General features: G+C 38.7%; 1 protein-coding gene and 3 pseudogenes across 1 annotated transcript; 1 reads left to right on the forward strand and 3 right to left on the reverse strand.

Annotated features, from left to right (window-relative positions):
- The first annotated feature begins 2,284 nt into the window (after positions 1-2,284).
- LOC146484247 (uncharacterized) lies at positions 2,285-4,814 on the forward strand. Its single transcript, XM_085104961.1, has 5 exons — positions 2,285-2,570; positions 2,636-2,963; positions 3,069-3,148; positions 3,364-3,490; positions 3,638-4,814. The coding sequence occupies exons 1-5, from the start codon at positions 2,285-2,287 to the stop codon at positions 4,413-4,415; spliced, it is 1,599 nt and encodes a 532-aa protein (XP_084961087.1). The 3' UTR covers positions 4,416-4,814.
- Positions 4,815-5,034: 220 nt separating this feature from the next.
- LOC146484248 (uncharacterized) lies at positions 5,035-6,686 on the reverse strand (annotated as a pseudogene).
- Positions 6,687-9,281: 2,595 nt separating this feature from the next.
- On the reverse strand, positions 9,282-10,090 carry LOC146484249 (uncharacterized; annotated as a pseudogene).
- Positions 10,091-18,484: 8,394 nt separating this feature from the next.
- On the reverse strand, positions 18,485-19,963 carry LOC146484250 (uncharacterized; annotated as a pseudogene).
- Between the last annotated feature and the right edge of the window lie 1,902 nt (positions 19,964-21,865).

Genomic DNA, 21,865 nt, shown 5'->3' on the forward strand with positions numbered 1-21,865 from the left:
TCATCTGTTAAGCAAAAAACAATATTTCAACATGGGTTCAAGTTTTAAAATATAAATCCTGTGGGTATTAAGTGTTGTTGTGTCTTAACTCATTGAACAAAGAGGCACTTATTTTTCAAATAAATTTAGCTTAGCTTAGCTTGTGTAAGGTCGCATAATTAACGTTGTTTCAACTCAAAATCAACTTCAAAGTTTGACTTGGGAAAGTTAAACTCACTGAATCACTCAGTTCCTCCTCCAAATCAGCCTCTACGACACTCACAGATCGCGCTTCATTGCTTGATGTCTGAATGAGAAGATCAAAACACTTGTTGAACGTTGAAAACTTCAGCCAATGGTTTCTAAATCAATTACAAAGCATGGAGTCGCGTAATTGTTTAGAACACCTAAAGCGTTGAAGTCACTAAACAATAAAACATTCACTCGCAAATTAAACATGACTTACATTTTCTAATGCCAAGCGTTCCATATTCTCAATGTCTTCCAATTATCTGTTAAGCAAAAAACAATATTTCAACAGGGGTTTAAGTTTTAAAATATAAATCCTGTGGGTATTAAGTCTTTTTGTGTCTTAACTCATTGAACAAAGAGGCACTTATTTTTTCAAGTAAATTTAGCTTAGCTTAGCTTAGCTTAGCTTAGCGTAAGCTTGTGTAAGGTCGCATAATTAACGTTGTTTCAACTTAAAATCAACTTCAAAACTTTTAAAGTTTGACTTGGGAAAATTAAACTCACCAAATCACTCAGTTCCTCCTCAAAATCAGCTTCCACGTTTGTTGGCGAAAGGTCATTGTTTGATGCCTGTGATATAAGAGAATAAGTTACGTTATGAAAAAGATTGATTCTTTAACCGTTATTGAAAGCAATGTTTGAATGATCTAAGAGTTAAAATTTTAACCGTTATTGAGAGCGATGTTTGAATGATCTAAGAGTTAAAATTTACACTCTAAAATAGTTACGAGAAGAAAGTTTTAGAAATCTACTTGAAATCTATGTTTCACTAGCGCGTTTGTTTTCTGAGTGGGAATTGTTATGGAAAGAAAGTGAAGGAAACTTGAAAGCATTTCACTTACCATTATCGTGGTTTCAGGAATAGCCTCAGATGCCGGCAAAATATTTTCAGCAGAATGATCTGATGGAAGCTGTAAAAGAACAGAACCACAACTTAGCTGTGAATCAACGCTAGTAAGAAAGTAACAGATCACAAAATTCAATTTGAAAGAACAGAACTTACCGTGCATTCTTGTGCTGCGAGTTCAAATAGCCTAGCGAACGCCATCGGCATCATTTCGTCCGGAATTAAGAACGACTCCACGAGAAAATCCCAGTCACGGAGAGACAAACAAGCGCTCAAAGCGGCTTGAAAAACATCGGCGTCCGTGAAAAAAGCCATCGTAATAAATTTTCGAAAATCGAACAAAGTTTTCTAAGCACTAGTGCGAAAAGTTTTCCAAGTAGGCGAACTAACCTCAGAAATGACGCTTTCTTCGAATTCATGCGTTTTATTCAAACGGACAATACAAATCTTAAGATCCAATCAGTGTTGACTACGAGGGCAAGTTTGGGCAGGCCTATTGTTTCTATTGTCATAAAAAGGGAATCCAAATTAGTATGCAGGCAATCCAAATTAGTATGCGGGCAATCCAAATTAGTATGCAGGCAATCCAAATTAGTATGCGGGCAATCCAAATTAGCATGCGGGCAATCCTAGGGAAATCCATGGCACGGTTAAATTTGACCATTATCTACTACTAATAGGCAAATCTAAAATTATTTTTGCAGCTTTATTGTGTAAGGAGGAATAAATTATCCTTCCTTGATTTGTATGACTTCATTGCAACAAAAGTTGAGGTTTACAATTCTGATACTGAACGATGTGAGACATTTTCTTTGACTGATCAAAGCAAGATTCAGCTGAAGGAAAATATCCCCACAGAATTAACAGATGAAGATATTGATGACATCAATATGTGGGTATACATTAGAGATTAATTTAACATTTCAAATGAAGCTTGGCATGAGTTAGCCATGAAGACCAAACAGATACCAAACATTTACAAAGTGGAGAAGAAATGAAAGGAGCTCAATGCCAACTGGAATCTCAAACCAACACCTGGAGAGGCAGAGGGAGTCCAGATAAGTTTCAAAGAAAGTTTGGAGGAACAAATACACCTTTTCGGCGCTAGATTTCACGTGTAGTGTCACGTGACTTTTGATGTAAACAAACCGCGAAAGTTTGGACATTTGAACACCTGCGTATTACACATTTCAGTGTACGAACATCATGGTCACGACTAAAAGATGTGCTTATGGTACTTGTAAAAACGATTCCCGATATCCCAAATCCTTGGAAAGGAACCCAAATGGTGATCCAGTAAAGTTTTTCCATTTTCCTGGCGCAGTTCGACAAAATGAGAGAAGGCAAAAGTGGATAAATGCATGCCATCGCAGTGACTCGTTTATTTGTACGAAGGATAGTTATATTTGTAGCCTACACTTTGTTGGTGGAAATGGTCCAACGCTGGAGGATCCTGACCCAATATCTGCTGTTGCTAGCAAAGAAACGGTAAGTTAATCTACTTATTATTTTACAGCACTATTTGTCGTTTGAATTATTATTTTGTACCGTGCGTAGGTGTCGCGACTCAATCGAAACGAAAAGCATCCGGTGTACGAGAGGCAAACAGAGAGAGAGGCAAGAAAATTTGTCTTGAGCGATCAGTGGCTAAAACCCTTTTGACGCTTCATCGCCATTCTGGAAAATCAAAATCGGAACATGCAGCTGCCGGGGCCCTTTTAGATCTGTCGTTACAGCCAGTTGTGAATACAGCACAGCCTGATGACGAAGGCATTCATGATTTCGAGGAGGAAACCGATGAGTTTCCTGATCCTGAACCGATCGCGACTCACATCAACCGCAACACACAGACTGATGAAAAACTACTAAGAGAATCTAGCACGCAAGTTAGTAATACACTAAACATATTTTGTTAAATGTTTGCACCCTTTATTATTGTAAAATAAACTTTCAGTACTGTTTTGAATACATAACTTTTATTTACAAATCGGACTTCCGGTAGAGACAAACTGATGAAGACTCTATTTATGGAGAAAGTGATGGATCCACAGAAAACCTACCACTATACAGGTACACGAATTAAACTATAGATTGACTTTTACAGCGATTTCATTTTAAACAACACAGACAACCAAGCGCACCTGATTCCAGCATATACTCGTCTGTGTCACTCGACTATATACTAATATATTTCGATATTATATATCGAATATATATATATATAGATATATATATATGTATTAGATATTATATATCGAATATATAAATATTTCTTGATGTTACAGGTATGACAAAGGAATGTCTTGAAATGATTTACAGTGAGGTAAAAGACAAAAGTCAACGTATGAACAGGTGGAAAGGTATACCAAAAAACCAAGGCTGGAAAGCTCAAGGGGAAATACTTAAAGGTTAGTTTAATGTCATATTTATTTCCGTTTATTGTTGAAGAAGGCATACAGTAAACAAACTTGTTATTATACTTCAGAAATAGCCCCATCTTTTAAATAGCCATATCAATCCAGTCTGTTGTACTCCGTGTTTTAAAAAGAAAATAATCAGTATTGTGATTTGTTTTTCGTTGGCTAAGTTAACAACCAAAGAGCAATTTGTCTTTACCCTAGTAAGACTTAGAAGAAACCCAAGTTTGGAAATGCTTTGTGATGTCTGTGGCATTACCACAGGAACCGGAAGCAGAATATTTATAATGTGGATATTATTTCTAGAAAGGGAGTTGAGGTTTCTTTTACCCTTCTCAACTAAAAATGATTTGCTTAGGATTCCCAAACCAAATTGTTTCCAAAAAAATAGCTTTAAGAATCTGAGAGCAACAATAGATTGCACTGAATTCTATGTTGAAAAACCTTGTAAGCCATCCAGTCATAGATCAACCTACAGTCAATACAAGTCCTCAAATACATTTAAGTTACTTATTTCGATGTCTCCAATTTTGCATTTTAACTTTGTGTCAAAATTATATAGTGGAAGTATCAGTGACAAGGAGATTGTAAATATTAGTGGTTTTCTAGCCAAATTACAGCCGGGAGATGCTGTAATGGCTGATAAGGGCTTTAACATACAGGATTATCTAGCTCTACATGAATCTGTACCAATTGCATCCCCAATCATGCGCAAAAATAATGTATCTGCACGAGCATCAACTGCTACAAGACGAGTTGCAACTGCAAGGGTTCATATTGAGCGTATGATAAGGCGTCTAAAATTGTTTAATTTTCTTCGGGGAGGTATTCCACTGACATGTAAACCATACTTGAGTGCTGTTGTTACTGTCTGTGCAGTACTAGTTAATTTACAACCATCAATAATAAAGGGAAGTTAAACAGGAAACAGGTACAAGTAGAATTCTTTATTAGCTGGGTACTAATTAAATACAATGGTACTGTATGATGTATAATAATATTAATGGCAAAGGTATGATGAATAAAATATTAACTTCACAATTCTGCTAGAAAAAGCGTGTTTCTGGACAGTTTCACTGTTCATGTAGCTATTTGTTGCTGGGCCTTGATTAACTTTTATTTATTTACAAAAAGAGCCTCTAAAAAAGTTCTAGTCAATGTTCTCTTGGTTTCAGCATCTTTAGGATCAAACCACTGATGCTCAACATGGACATATCCATTTGGATCACTTTCATACTCCTTTAGATCCTGGGGATAAAACCATGAATGACATTACATGTACATCAACAACAATCAACAGAAATGGGGATATCTAAAACACAGACTTTTTACTATATCCTTTTATGAAGTTTTCTCAAGTTTTTTATGAAGTTTTTTCAAGCCCTGATATATTCAATATATATGCATGTACAGTAGACCACTGTACCTGGCAATACTGTCCAGGAAGCTTCCGTCATCTTGAAAGGGAGAACCTGACTTGTCCAAAACTTCTCGAGTTGTACACATACATTAGACATGAAGCTTGGGTTGTAGGGCACCTCAACAGTAAAGATTCCTTTCTTGGTTCACACAACAAAGTTACACAAGGTCAGCTCACTTACAAACATTTGAAGCTGAACTTGGAAGTAGTACTGTAAAGTAGACTTCAATGCAAATGAATTTCCATTTTTAATGCCACCAATTTCTGGGGTTAGGAAAGCTTGTTTTGGGTCAAGATCCCTGTGTTTCCAGGGGCATTTGTATTCTATAACTCTGTCTGGGCAATCAGTGGAACACTGGCATTTCTGAATATTATCTAGACTTGCCCCAAGGAAAGGCTTTGACTTTGAAATTAGAAAACCTTTCGAGAGTGAAATGAAATAATTAAGCCCCACTGCCTGGCATTTTGTGGTTCTATTTCATGTTGCTTTTTTAAATGGATGTGAGGTGTCTTGGCCAAGGCAATAGCTTCTACCAACTTTGTGGCATTTTCAGCGTTATTTTTCTCGAGTGCCTCCTGGCGGGTGAAGACTCTTTTGCACTTTGAAGCTGTTACGAAGCCTGCCTTGTGTAGATACCATTCCTCACATTGCCACTGCTTTGAGGTGGTACTCTCAACATACTCCCTTTCTGTATCACTGAATGACAACAACTTCAATAGTTCTTCAGTTGAAATACTGGGATCAGTTTTTAAAATCTCTTGCAATTTAGTATTCATAATACCAGTCTCAGGTCTATTGGCAGTTGAATCAGAAGGTTCGTCATTAAAATCTGTATCTACCTCTGGTGTGAAATGAAGTTTTTTGAATAAGGGCAAGATTACAGGTTTATTAGTATTAAGTTGGCACATCTTTTCGGTGAATGTTCTAAGGTACTTTTCATCTGGTGGATTTGTGTCTTCAGGAGCACGGACATCCACGTCAATATTTTGAACGTACGTGTGCTGACGTTTTCTTTTTTTGTAAGATGGTTTTTTTGCCTTTCTCGATTACCAAATCCTTCACTTCGCAGGCTTGAGTGTTTGCTCTTGGTCTCTTGGTCCAGATGCAGGGACCACTAGTTACACTGCTGTTGCCACGAGTATTTAATAAATCTTCTAAGGCGTACATGGCAGCCGCAATGTGCTTACATCCCCCATCCCGACCACCTTTTAACTTGCACCTTGTCTGAAGTACACTGCCTCGGTTCGCACCTCTACCCTCAAGAATGAACCAGAGCCGTAATACTCCTTTCCTTCGTCTGTTTTGATTTTCATGAATAGTCGCACTTTGGCTACATATACATGAACGCCCTCTTGATTTAACTGAGCAAGTAAGCAAGGATTCCACATAACCATCATTGAATAAGCGATAGTCGTCAAATGACTTGTAAGCGGCTAGTCCTTGCTTGTCGTACTCAGTAGAATAGTAAACCAAGTGGTTAAAAATATTGTACAACCCAAAGGGCGGCGACGAGTTGAAGTTGTTCACGGTCTTCAGGGAAAATGGATTTGGAATTTGCATATCATGAATTATTAAATTATCTGTATCCTTTGTTTGATCCTTTTCGAAGTTGGGATCCACTGGCAAAACCATTTTTTCAACTGCAGAGGCGATTTCCACCAGGGAAGATTTCAAATACCCGCTCACTGAAACTCCACGTTCCTGCAAATACTTTTTAAGTTCCGCAACATTCATGGCCTTAAAGTCGTTCATATTCCTCTGCTTTGACATTGTAAATCTGCAACTGTTCGAGGTTCAAAGTCTTAAATAAAGAAATGGAACAGATATTTCTTAACCGGAACTTGAACCGCCTAGCTAGCGTGGGCAAAAATTTTACAGATGTACGTGATCATCATTCACCTACGCACGGTATCGAGTAATAATTTTAAACGACAAATTGTTCTGTAAAATTATAAGTAGATTAACTTACCATTTCCTTACGTGCAACAGCGGATATTGGGTCAGGATCCTCCAGCGTTGGATCATTTCCACCAACAAAGTGTAGGCTACAAATAAAACTATTCTTCCTACACACCAACGAGTCACCGCGTTGGCATGCATTTATCCACTTTTGCCTTCTCTCGCGCTTTTCGCCTTTGCTTTCAACTGTAAAGAATAGTATCGACCAACATGATGCAGCCGAGTTTCCTTGACGAGTGAAAAAACGTCCCTGGAGGCATGAGGTGCGATACCTTTTATAGTAGCTCATTTCTTTCTCGATAATCACGATACTCCAATGTCTCACTTTTCGGGTTGAAAAAGAGAGGACAGACTGGATTTTCAAGGCTTTGCCGCACTTGAATGTTCAGAAAATGTTCGTTTGTGGCTACTGACATGACAGTCATCACATTTTCCGACCATATAGCTTTCTATCCTGTAGCGCGGCGTTTCGGTAGAACAGGCCACTGATCAGACGTTGCAAATTGGAATTTTACATCCTATGCTTTTTCGTCTAAACTTGATACATTCCATTGCAATCTCAAATCATTTTGATAACAAATGCTCAGGAAAAATAAGTAGTTACTGAACCTCTTTTCTGGCCAGAACTGTGGTTTATGCAACGGGTATGCTAGCAGGCTGCCATTTCCTGTCACCATTTGGGCGGGGTAAACGACCGTGTCGGAAATTATGGTGTTTGTTTGTAATAAAACTTTGAAATATGTTACTTATCAGTTTATTTAATCTTGTGATCTTATCGTGCATCAACTAACTGCCTCCCTGTACAACCATTCCCGAGCTATTTCGTAAGTAAAGTCGAACACCAGGATTACACAATTCCACTTCAAGGAGAAAGTGGTAGGTTTAAAGTCACCATTCAGTTCCAAAGCATTACTAAACATTTGGAAAGTTAAGATGCTTAACACTCTTCCAGACTTGGTGCTTGCCCTGATATTCGGTTATCTCTTAGAAGCTGAGAGAATTTGTACAGTAATGCTTGTGTCCAGAAAATGGTATGATGTTATTCACAGCAGGGCTGTTTGGAAAACTTACATCAGACTTAAAGATATTCGAGGGCTCACTTCACACAAGGAGTCTTCAATCACATCACTTGGAAACATTGCGATGCATTTGAGAGAATCAAATGTGTTAAAGATTATCAGCACATGCTATGTTTATTCAGCCATATCGTAGCGTGCGATTTGCGTTCGTGCAGCTGTAATTGAAGTGGAATATTTACATTTTTTCTGTAACATGTTTCTTCACCTTTTTTAATTAGAATGTTTTTCATTAACATAGAAAATGAGTGAGTGTCATTCTCTATACGCTGGCAACGTGAGAGAATCAATGAATGTTGTACTTCACGCATTTGATGTTCATTGTTGTCACTTTTGCATTCACATTTCACATGCTGCAGGGTAACACTTCGAAAATGCCACAGCAAATAGAACACGGATAAACTTGCGAAGTGAAAGATTGTTTTAATTATAGTTCCTTTAAATTGTACTGTTATATTCCGGGCTTTGGAACTAAATTCAGTTATTTGTATGCAAGAGGAAACGGACAACTTAAAAATCACTTAGGGTAAACATTTTTAATTTGAGACTGAAAGTTTGCGAACCCTGCACCCGATGTCCTTTCAATTTGTGAATTGTAAGTTAACAGTATTATTCAGTTCAGTTCAACCTCCTTTTTTTAGATCAAAGTTCCACAATATAGCGAGGTGTATACTGGTAGTAAACAACAGCATGGAAACTTCAGTTCATTTCAATATGATCGAATGTGTTTGGTCAACTTGACACGCAAGGCCAACGTTTGACTGGTCACATCCCCAATCAGGCCGGACATTTTCCATTGACCGGCCGTTATGTCCAACCCTGTAACTGTGCCCTAACCCCGCTTTCATTTCAACGCGGTGATAACGTGAAGTTCACAATTTCATCTCTATTGTTTTTTTTTTAAATCATCTTTATTTTGTTTCTTTTCAAAGGGTATTTGTAATAATACATTTTACAATACTAACATAAAGCTATTGATAGTAATATTACATCGTTAACAAGATATTAGATAGTAATATAACAGAAATATTGCATAGTATTACAATGTTAAGTTTACAACACACAAAACCAAGTTTACAAATACTACATAAATTAAGATACAGGAAATTTACAGAAAACGATCTTATATATACAATTAACAAAAATGTGCAAAATTCTGCCATTTAGCAAAGAAAAGTTTCAGTTGGCCGGAGGTGACCGCTGTGTATTTTTCTAATTGTATCTTATCCTGCACTAATATTTTATTTTTTTTATCTCTATTATTGATTATTTACTTTTTCAAATTTGGTGGCTCCTAAAGGAGTCGTTTGTAAGGAGTTTAGTGCTGACTCTATTCATAGAAGTTTTCCTCGAACTTGAGGGGCAACAGCTTCCCTTCCCTCCTCATGTTTGCCATTACTGGTAAGTGGCATCAAAGCCGTTTTCTGCATACTGCCTCAAGTTCTTTTACGGATGCCCCTTGCACGTTGTGGATTACGAGATCATATTCCCTTTAGTCGACCAGCTTTAATTCTGCCACGGCCCCAAAATCTCTAAGGGTGCTCCTCGGACAGCCGGTCAGTCTAAAAGCAATGGCCATGCTGCAGCCATTTTCTGATAGGGTTTGCAAAACGTTTTGGTGGCGGTTATGGATAGCTGCCAAGCTGTGTGTGCTGATTCAACCCGATTGCTGCTGCTGCTGTTGCTCGTTGTTACTGTGGTGTTTCCACCTTTGCCTTTAGCTCTGCAATCGTTGTCTTGGCCTGCGCCAGTTGGTGTGGAGGATCTTGATGGCCTCTGACTTCGTCTGGACAAGGTTTTCCAGCTCTTCCGCATCTTTGTTTGACTCTTCCAACTCCTTCTGTTGATCTCCGTACTGCTTCTGCTGATTTCACAATGCTAAACCAACATGTTTGTGCTTTCTGAGCAAGTTGTCCTATAACCTGCGGAGCTCCTTGAAGCTTGGTGTATCGGACGAGGCTTCAGCTCCAGATGAGGACTGAGAGGAGGACTGTACAACTCTTTTCTTCTTCTTCTTCTGAGGTCGCTCCGTACAGGAACACTGGCAGTTATCGCCGCTACGCACACCACACTTGTTGTTACAATGAAAAATTAGTGCGGACAGCCACAGAGGATACTCTTTAGAATGCGCTGAGACATTTTGATTTTCTAATCTTGTAATGATACCTTTGATTTAATCTACAGCTTTTATACTCTCCATTGGGTCAATTTAACAACATGCGTAATTACATCATCATCCTGGGGTGGATTGAAGTGTCCAACAAGAAAGTATCCTTGCTGTCAGGGGTGTCACTCCATACAGTTGTTACAATCCTCCAGGGACTCAGAGACATATGCTCCATGAAAATCATGCACAGCAATATCAAGTTCGGCGGCAGAGAAGACTTAAGAGATCGATGAATCAATGTTTGGCCCCAAATGCAAGTACAACCGTGGACAGATTTCTATAGGCTCGTGGGTTTCGGCATGGTTGAAACAGGCAGTGGCAGGGCTCTCACTTCCAAGTACCAAACTGAACAAGAGAAACCCTGGTGACCAGACTGATACAGCAGTTTGTAGAACCTGGAATCAGGAATGTCTCAGACAAGTTTTCACCATACTTCAACCTGAACCACGTTGGCTAAATCCAGGTGTTTTTCACTTTTACCCTTCTAATTGAACCTTGTGCAACCAGCTTTCCCCGGCAGCCGTTTTTTCTCCTCGATAAACTTCCAAAGATGCTGGAAAACAGCCTCTTTCACTTCTGTAGTACAAGGAACATACCCTTTCTTCCTCATCTTTCCAGGTGTACTATCATCTGTAAAGAAAACAGTTGTTTTAGGCACCATAAATCAGTCTACTTTTAACGATACTTTTGACTGATTGTGCATTTAAGAAATAATCGTATTTCTCAAATGATTAAAATACAAAAGTACCTACAAAATCCCTGTGTGAGGACATAATGCATATAGGGCCTTACGCATTTTCTCGAGAGGGGCCAAAAAAGGCCATGTGGTCCTGCTCAGAAGACTGTACTTCCCAGCACCCGTGGGGCAATTTGAAAGGAAAACTTTTTTAAATTCACCATGTGTTAAATGCTTATTGACTCGTTGGTTGGTTGGGCCAGATGCAGAAATATTTGGCTCTTAATCATGGTAGACCGACCTCGACCAAACTGAACTGCAGATGACACATTTTGACTGAAGACTGTTCAGAATTTAGCAACTTGAGCAGCTAGCAAAAGACCACGAAAAAATCATTATTCACATTTAATAATTAATATCGACAACACTTATTAATCACGATCTAAAGGTGTAAAACATACTCACAGTTGACTTGCTCTGAATTGGATTGATAGCTCAGAACACAACAGTAGGGTAAGCCTAATTTTTTTTTTTCATGCTGTCTTTTTGTAACTACTTTCTTTTACTCGCTTGGCTGCTAGAACGTTCCGCAACATCTCAAATTCCTTCTCCAGAAGAATGTCGAGTGGAGATTTGCAACATGTACTGTATATTTCACCTTTTTCTGGTAAGCAGTTAGCTTTCTCAGGGAACTCATGATGCTGCTGGTATGTCATTTGGCCTTTACAGACTCCATCTTCACAGCTCCCTCCACATCATATCATGTTACACAGAAAACTCCATATAGGGTCTTCACTTCCTTATCATCTAGAATTTATTGGCACAATGCTATGTTTGTCTTACTTTCATCGTGTGTTGTTCCTTGACAAATTTTCAGTACACCTGATCCTTGCCACTTAAACAAATAAATTATTAAGTGACAATGTACTTAAATTAAAAAAAAGAAAAACATACAAACAAAAACAAAACAAAGATCTTCCTTTGCCCCAGCAAGGATCATTAAATGTGGCATGTTCTTTACTGTACAATTCATGTTGGACTTTGTACATACAGTAACTATACATGTACCAGTGATCAACAGACATGCTTTTTTTTTAAGAAACAATCCAATTCCATTTATTCCGCATTAAAAAAAATAAATTAACTGTGGCAGAAAGATACTTGCTTTGTTTGCCAGCTGGTTAACACTTTTTTCCATAACCTGATTGACTCCCAAGTTTTTGGCAACTAAAGGAATACATGTACAGATTCAGGACCTAACAAAATGAACTTTTAGCTATTATTTGATGAGGCTGAGTATGATACATGAATGAAGAATTATGCAGATCGAGGAGTGAGTTATTAGCCAATGCGGATAACACCCTCCAAGAGCTGTATAATTCATATCATATGAAAGCCTAATTCAATACTAATATTGTTTTATTATTTATTCAAATTATTTTCAGAGCTAAAATATGACAAACTTACTCCCTCATTCACTCCTTAATTAATTACATTGTAAGCTTCAGTTCTTATGCATTATGCTACAAAAACATGGTTGGCTTCACAAAATTCCTTGTCCTCTACAAAGTCGAGGCTCAGCATTTTTTTTAAGCATCCGTTCCAACCAAATTTCATCACACAATCTTCTTTTCATACTTGTGAGTTCAAATTTACTGTAAAGCTTTGGCCAATTTCTGCGATTGGACGTTGTTTGACATTTTTTCCTCAGAAGATAAGGCCAAAAAAGTAAATGATGTCTTTTTGTTGCCTTTTAAGTATTTTAATGATATTTTTATGTCAATAAATTGTCAAGATTGTTGTTGAGTTTCAAATTCAATTTGCTTGTGAGCAGCCATTTTGGCGCCCTCTGAAGCCATTGTGGCATGACAACATGTCGATCGTCCAATTATTTTATTATTGGATAATTGACATCATTTATGCTATAATTGAAAAAATATTGGACAAGTGACATCATGCTAACCGACTTGGTGGAATTATGTGGAGGTTCTAAGTCAATCCAAAACTGAAAAATAGTTTGAAGGAATGATTGTCCAGGTTATAGAGGTAGGCCTTTCATACCACTGGTCTTTTAAATGCTGAATTTAACAAGTGGTGGAATTGCTTTAGGTGAGGAAACTTTGGCTAAAACCTATCACTTAAATACTGTTCTCCGTAATTTCAATATATGTACCTTGTTTTGAGTGGATAGCTCCTTCACTTTATGGTTAATTGTGAAGTTAAATATATTCCATGCATGGCTTGCCACTTGCGCACTTAGATTTGTCTTGCACAACTTAGTTGCTTTTTTGACAATTCTTGTTGAGCTTCCTTTGTGGGTGGTTTGACGGCTTTTTCTAGATAATTAAAATTGACCAGTCAGCAAACACACAAGACCAAATAATGTTTGGAATAGCTATATAATTATTAAATAATAGCTACATACATTTAATAATTAAATAATATACAGCTGTAAGTTAATTACAGTGTACAGACAATCAAAGATTGAGGCAAATAGTTAAGGTTAATAATTTATAGCCTGGATAACCAATTTTAGTAAATGTACATGTATCAACAACTGGAGAGGCTATATTACCTTCGCTCAAATTGTTTAATTTGCCTTTAAGGTGGAGAATAGTACAAAGAGGAATTTCCCGTGTATTAATCAGCTCTGCGTTGTTTCCAAGAAGTCGAAGATCATCAATATCGTCATGAAAACGAACAAACTAAAAATCTTTTACTGATATTTGCTATAAACTTATACCTTGTGCTTGTCCATCGAGACAGGGATGAGATCCCAAAAACAATTCTGCATCAAGGACTCCCTAGCTGAACCAACCTCGGGCTGAGAAATGTACAATATAAATTTCATTCAGCCTGACCCACTGTTTAAACAATACTTCTACCAAGGAACATCTAAATGTGTTGTAAACTCTACCTGGCCGCATTCAGTGAACAATATTTTAACCATGTAAAGGGCTAACATTTGAACTGAAATAAGGTTTATGATCTCCTGCACGTCTCATCAAAGAAGTGTGATCTTCAAAAAATGGATGTTTCAGAACTTAATGCTTGTAGAAACGACGGAAAAGGACTTAACACAAGTATAAGAAGATAACTTTATCTTGTTGACTTCTGGGGACTCTGAATTTGTTGAAGAACTCATCGTTTCATGCAAACCAACGAAATGCACGGTACAAAATCCCGCCAAAAGTATCCTGTCGACTGTCGGCAAGGCTACCGAGCTTTGAGCGACTATATTGTTGAGAACAGCGGCATATCTTGCACCTTTTACTCCACATCAGCGAAAGTGACAGCAAAGTAAGAGTTCATTCTGTTAGCATTTAGTTTAATAGTTACCTCAGAATGGAAAACTCAGAAGAAGAAAGGCAACAGACAAGGGAGTTCAGGTAGAGAAATTTTTATTGGTATTTTTAAATTGAAGCAGGAATTTTTTTTTTCATACAAATCGGATACCCAATGTTCGCCGTGACGCTCTAATTACAACACTCGGAAAGGTCACAGCCAATATCTCTCATAGAGCTTGGGGTACCTGTGGGGAGACTAAACCCGAGGAGGAGAGCTCAGCAAGGTGCCTTTGTTTGTACGTATTTCTTTAATTTGATGTGATTTCGTTGCAAAATTATCCCAGTGTTAATTCTAATTTAGATTCGCGATATTGGGGTACTGGACTTTCTTTGGTACATTTGATGTTTAAAGGCCGGTACACTTTACTCTGAAATTGAGTTGTTTGTTACGGCGCCCCCCCCCCCCCCTCCCCCGGATTGGTACCCCTTGTCTTCATCCTCAGTTCCTTCCCCCGACCCACCCCCTACCTCAAGCTGGTCTTGCTGCTTTTTAAGCTGCTCTGTGAGCTTATCCTGCATTTCATTGTACATCTCTTTGAGATGTCTACACTTTGCTGTCACCCTCCTCTTATCACGGATGCAGGCATAGTGATAAATCGCGAACAGGATGCCACAAATCGCCAGGCAGGCAGCACAGCCTGCCACAAACATTTCAACTTCGCGGCACTTGATCTCTTCGCCTATAAAAAGAAGAAAAACGCGATCGAATCCTTAAACTGCTTAAGATTGTTTGAGCAACATTATATCCCATCAAATTTTCCGGACTGTGAGTGATTGTAGTGTAACTATAATGTAAATGTTTCTATTTCTATGCGTGTGCGCTAAAATCGTCAATCGATCAATCGCGTTGAAACTCGTCGCATTGAGCGTTAACAAAATTTAAGTTAACGAAAAACAAAATTCGCTTTGACTTCAGTAGCTTTCTAAAGGTGATTTGGACACTCGTATTCAGAGGTAATTATGAATTCGATAATAGTTTTACAGTATTTCAAAATTATTGGTATAGTTTGATAGCCAGCTCTATAAACTCTAATTTGATATAGGGGTTTAGGTATCTACAGTTTAAACCGGACGCGCTACATTGCTTGGACACGAGACACCTCTGAAGGTATACGGTAACACTAAAACAGGGAATGTGTAAAATGAAGAAAGCGGAAACCTTTTAAAGCCGGAGTGAATAATCTTTAAAATGGAGATTCTTGCTCCAGCTAGTATCTTGAAGGTCTTCTGCAGTGACCAAAAAGCATTATTCTGCGGGAGTTTATCCAGTGTACAATGAAACAACCGTTGAGACAAACAGGCGCCAATCAAAGATATAGATCAAACAAGATGCCTATACTGGCATTTACGCGGATGCTGTGGCTGATTCATTTATACCAATTGTATGCTCCGCAGATTGATAAAACTATCCTTGCTAATGGAAAAGTTTGACTCACGAAGATCGCGTATGTGTTGCGCTACTGATGGTTGTACTGGAAATTCATTACGATAACGTAATAATTTATGAATGACCTCTTCTCAGTATCATCGTGGTTCCACTGTCAAACAAAGCATGATTCCTTCGCCAGGAACTCTCCAATTTCCACCATTTTAAATGTCGAGTGCTTCTTAGAAGATCTTCTTTCGATTGACCGCTTACCGTGTAGCATGAAAATTTTGCGGGTTCTAATTTTTGCGATTTTGCGGATTGACCTCAATCCGCAATAATTAGTTCTCGAAGAAAAAAACACCCGCAAAATAAAACGCCCAAAAATTAACTCCCTTCAGTCAAATTTAAAACTCCGCTTTTGATCTACTGGAGCCATATACATTGCACTTAAACAACAACATTAACATGATTTTCCATTTGGAAAAAAGCAACTAGAGCTGTCAAGATCAACTAAATGTATCAATAACTTTTAAGCGGGGTGAGAGTAATTGATGTTTGCTTGGAAAAATCAAGCGGTTGGTTTTATAGTGGACGAATCGCATCTGACACTTCTGATCTATGAAACTGACCTCACGTGTTGTATTATTTCCGGCCAGTTTTTACAAAACATCGTGACAAGCTTACATGAGGTAATGCCCGACCTGCCACGACCGCTGCCGGCCTCTGTTGGGGTAATACTTTCCAAGAAGTAAAGTAAAGAAAAGAAAAAAAAAGTGTTGCAAATCACTTGCAACCATACAACGAATCTGGAAGTTATCTCAACTCAAACTGGGTGAGTCCAATTTCTCTTAAACCAGCGTGACCTACACGGCTTTGAAATCGTGCCTCTGGTATCACGCTCGCGCTTGGAAAATTCGTCCACTATAAAACCAAAATAATTTTTAGAATCGCTTGATATTTTCAAGAAAACATCAAATACTCTCAAGACTGTTTATCATGATTTCAATAGAAATCCGATGAAAATTTCTGACTGCCGGGCATTTAGTCTATTCAAGACTGTGCCCGGCTGCCAGGCATATCTAGCCACAGTGTTTAAAGATTCCCCGTTCCTGTTTCCGTTCCTAAAGGGTATTTCAGTACTGGCACTTACACGTTCCCACTTGATCTCGCAGTCTCGGCCTAATGTATGAATTTCTCAAAAAATTGTATGAATACGACCTTTGTCCATTAGAACTAGAACAGCAGAATTAAAACAGCAGTTGTTGTGTTGTTGAAATCCACATGTTTCTTCGGCAAGATGAACGTGCAACAGAGTTAATAATAATGTATGTGGTGACAGTCTTATTCTAATGATAGATCACTTTTTAAGAGTCATTCGGTTTTTGATACACAAAAACCCAATTCACTTTGTAAACTGATCAAATAAACCACCCCCGAAACCTTGATCATTTCAAACACTCAAACACCCCGCCAGTATTTTAAATGCATCCTTTCCTGGCCTTACGACCCCGTTGAGCCAAGACACGAATACCATATGATATGATACTTATAATGCTCAAGGACATAATCAGCAAATATTAATAATAAAAGTCTTAAAGAATGACTACATTTATCCTACTTACCTGAACATCTTGGAATTCCTGCGCACCAACTCGTGGATCACCGTTTGGGTCTGGTATGCTTCATGAGTTGTCAAATGATGTTAACAAACAGAGATCTCATGTCAACCATCTTACAACAATGATCAATTCTTCAATTCTTAAGCGTCCCGTTGAGGTTTTAAATTACTGGTATCTCAAGTAAAATTTGGTTTTTTTTGTTTTTATTATTGTTATTTTTTTTAAGGTTAAATGCGGTATTTGCACATCCCCCAAAAACAAATGTGCGTAATTAGGGAAATCTGGATATCCGCTTCCACACAGAAAGCGTATTTCTGGTCACATAACTACCACCCACAGTTTCTTTGCTAAGCGAAATATTGGTTGCTTGATTGTTCTGAAAGGCGATAACAGATGCATCACTTGCTTATTAGTGCGCCATTCAAACCTTGACCAACAGAGGTCGGAAAAAACACACCCATGCGGCTTGCAGTACTAGGTTATCAAGGGATAGATGACCAAAACTTTGTGGGGCATTGACTAGCCATCGACTGCCCATCGTGTATTGGCAATCATCAAAACACGAGCGTTTTTCAGGTCCCTAAGCGAGTGACAACCGGAAATAGCGGCAGTTACTTCAAGAGAGTTCGTAATTCAATAGAATTTCTTATTAAAATTTTATGCCCCCAAACCAGGTACTTGCGGTCACTTATCTGGTAAGGCTGACAACTGTAAAAGTAACATACGCACTGTTTTGTTACTGTGGATGATATTTAACTCTTGTTTCAACTCCTTTTCTTACCGTGAAATATCTTCATTCCAAATTTCGTGGCAATTTTTTTTTCTGGAATTTCCTCGCCTAGTATATTATCCAAATCCTCTTCACAGACACTGTGAAGACGCGGATGCCATTTTGTTGACGACTGCACAGTTTTAAGGTACTCACTCTACTCACTATCTACTTAACAATTAGATTATGAGCTCGAGATTTCTATCACGCATAGAAATCGAGAGCGAATAATCTAATTGTTTTAGTATAAATCTACTAGTCGGTCAAAACTAAACAAGTAAATTATCTATTTCCTCATCGCAGACACTTCGAAAACGCGAAGAAGCAGGCGCCATTTTGTTGAAAATCGCTACTCACTATCTATCACAGAATAGATAGCCAGTAGCGTAGCCAATCAGAGAACGGCATTCGTGATAGAACACTAGTAGATTTATACTAAAATAGAATAGATAGTGAGTAACGTAGCCAATAAGAGAGCAGCATTAATTTATACACAGAATAGTAGGATCATTACACATTACCTGAAAGACAGGTGGCATAATTTGTTATGTCATCTTTATCGCTAACGCTGGTATGGTGGTCTGTCTTACCTTTTCAAACCGACTTCCTGGATACCGTAAAGGTGATAAAGCCAATCAGCTTCCTCCATGCGTTTGCCTTCGCAATTATGACTGCCATGATTGGCGTCGTTGTTGTCATCAATTGACACCACATTACCACAAGGATCATCGCGAGCCAGACCAAAGGAATGCGCCAGCACCTGAACCATCTTTATGCTTTCCTTCCATGCGTCTACCACCAACTCAGGTGTGGGATAATCGTCCAAACGAACTTTTGCAAAACCATCTGGATATTGGCGGGCCCAAATACTTTCTTGGTTAGGGTGAGGCTTTGCAAACTCTGGTACCCTGGGATCAGACCGGATCTTTTCCAGCCAAATCATATAGGATGTACTTCTTTCAAGATCAAAAAAGAAATTGTAATTGTGGTGATTGCTACCCAGTCCGAACCAGTGAGGTCGAGATGGCATTCTTGCTGTGTGAAGTTGCCGCGCCTGTAGGAGATAAGAACAGCAAAGTAGCATGAAATGAGGACATAGGTCTCGCACATGATATAATTTCTATATGGCTTAACTTGGGATGTTGTTGTACGTAATTGTACCAGATAGCAAGGAAGTGGGTAACATTGGCTGTGTACTTGATTCGCGTCTGACAGCTGCAGAATATCTCAACGTAATACCCTTTTATTAATAGATACATCTTTGTGCCAAGTAAAGTTGGATTAGGAGGCTGGTTGCCACCGTTTCCATTCACCACGCTTTCAAGACAATGTCTCACTTTAGGGAAGGACATGGTCATCTAAGGGAAAGGTCTCGTGGACTAGGTGGAGGTGGTTCATGTGTACAAGGTACGGCCCCATAGTCAAAACTCGACTTGCATGGTCAAAAGGATTCAGTAGCTTCTTGTGATTGTGAATGTAGTCTTGGTCGCATAATCCACAGAGCACATAACTCCCATTAGGCTGATCTTCTCTTCTACATGTAAACACGAATACCAAATCACGGGATACTGGTTGAAACTTGTACTCCACGACTTCACTGTTACCTAGCTGGAGCATTATCTTCCTCCTCCTCCTGGAATCACCATCACAAACTGTTGCCGATCAAGGGACCAACAACAGACTCAATTTCAGCCTCATATAGCCTTTGTGCCTCTTGCCATTGTCTGAAGACAAAGTCCGAGTCAAACTTGTTACATGTGGGCATGATTAACACAGGTAGGCGAGGTAGGTTTAGATGGAGAGGATTCAAGATAATTGCTCTTGCGTAGGTACCAATTTTGTAGTTCTTAAATGCTGATGTTATGGCATACATGTAGCCTTCTTCACCATCAGAAACCAAGACACTGAAGGCATGAAGGCACTGATGCTGATCGCCACTGACTCCACAGAATACAAGAAGCTCATCTTTCGCTTCATTGTAAGTAACTTGACCAATAATGGTAGTCTCGTCTTCATAACAGGAACTATGTTCTTTTACCTCGAGATAAAAAAAATCAGCTTCCATTTTCCAAGGTTGTTTTTGTCCCAATATTTTTTTAAACCCAGGTTGATTTAAGTGCTTTGTGAAAAGATTTTATGTCAATCATCTTTAAACCTCCACTTACCTGATCACTGATCATAATATCACGCTTGATTTTCTCCCATTTTTATCCCAAAGGAAAAAAAATGCTGGTGATCCGTTGTAAGTGTAGCACTTGATTTCCAATTATTTTTCACACAAAAGCCTGAATGAAATCGTCGCGGCACAAAATAAAGAAACCAACTAAATGTAGAAATGGTTTGCTAAGGCAATCAGGAGCAAGTATTTTCGCCGCTTGACTAATCAGGAGTGAGTAATGTGCCCTCGGTGAAAGGAAAAGTAAGAATAAAGTGCCCTCTGTTCTGACCAATCAGCATTCAGTAATTTTGCTCTATGTTATAAATAGCATGAGTCATCCTCCTCTAGGTCATCTCAATTTCAATGCGCCTTGACAGCGTGAACATTTTCAACCTGAATTGTCAAGCAAACCTCTGGCTTAATAGACAATCCTGGACTCAATATGTCAATGTTTTTATCTAGCCTCTCTAGCCCCTTCTCCGACAGACTGAGGGATACAGCTTTCTTTGCAGAAATGGTTCCCTGTGGACCATTGGTTGTGCTTGTTATACAGTTACGTGATTTCACGTTTTCAATGGTTCCATTGCAGTACGAGGAAACTGCCTCGACCATCTGGTGTGCTTCCTTAAGTGTACAATTCTCGTGTTGTTGGTTCTTGTAATGACCGAGAATGCACAGTACAGCTTTCCGAGGTTCTCTAAGAACTCAACAATTCCTTCGAGATTTGTTACTAGCTTTATCGTACCAATTTGGCAATCAGATTAAATATAGAAATGCAATTAACTATAAAAATGAGCAAAAAAACGGAACGACGTTTTGGTGTCATCCTGGCACCATTTTCAAGTAAAGAATGTAACAGAAAAGATAATTTATACGTAAAATGAAGGTGTGAAATAGAATAAATTAAAACTAAAAGTAACTGTCCGGTGTTCAATCGGACAAAACTCCCATTTTATGACACCTTCTGAATGAACACCGGACAGTTACTTTTAGTTTTAATTTAATTTCAAAAACAGGTGCCTTATAAATACCTTTTTCAACAGCTGTTGCACTGCTTGAGGTCTTTGGTGTTCCTCAAGATGGCAGTGGCAACTGGTGCACTGGCAGCTGTACTTACACTTGCAGACATCGCAAGGTTGCCAGGTTGCCAGGTGTGTCTGAAGTGAAATCCTGGTACAGTTGGTGCCCTCTTCCTTCTGATCGCAAGTTATTGCTTTTGTTCTCCTAAATAACAAGGAACCATAATCAACATCATTGAGAGTATAATTATTAAGAGAGGGATAAAAACCTGGAAAGAAAAAACTGCAAGAAATAATCAATCAAGACTTAAGTTCAATCTCTCAGTATGGTATCAGGGCCTTGCATTAAGTGGGTTTATCAGTTCGGGTCATGTTGAAATTAATTTTGCATTCACTTAAATTTACAGGTCATTTATTTTTATTCAATTAAATTATTGTGACCTCTCACGCGAAAATGTACACTAACGGCTTGCCATTTTCGAACGGATAACTGTTCACAAGCCGTTTCTCATCCGTTCAGAAAGAATTTGCATCCGTTCAAACGGCTTGGGCGATGCGTTCAAAACGGAAGTCAAGCCGTTCGAACGGCTGTGTGATCCGTTCACAAAAATTGCCCAACCGTTCGAACAGCTAGTGTACCCGTTCAGAAAAATTTGCATCCGTTCGAGCGGTTTGGTCATCCGTTCACAGCAATCGTCCATCCGTTCAGAAAAATTGTCTATCCGTCCAAACGGCTGTGGCACCCGTTCAGAAAAATTTGAATCCGTTCGAACGACTTGGTCATCCGTTC

The sequence above is a fragment of the Pavona decussata genome, unplaced genomic scaffold (assembly GCF_977016875.1).
Source record: "Pavona decussata unplaced genomic scaffold, jaPavDecu1.1 SCAFFOLD_36, whole genome shotgun sequence".
In the NCBI taxonomy this organism is placed as follows: Eukaryota; Metazoa; Cnidaria; class Anthozoa; order Scleractinia; family Agariciidae; genus Pavona; species Pavona decussata.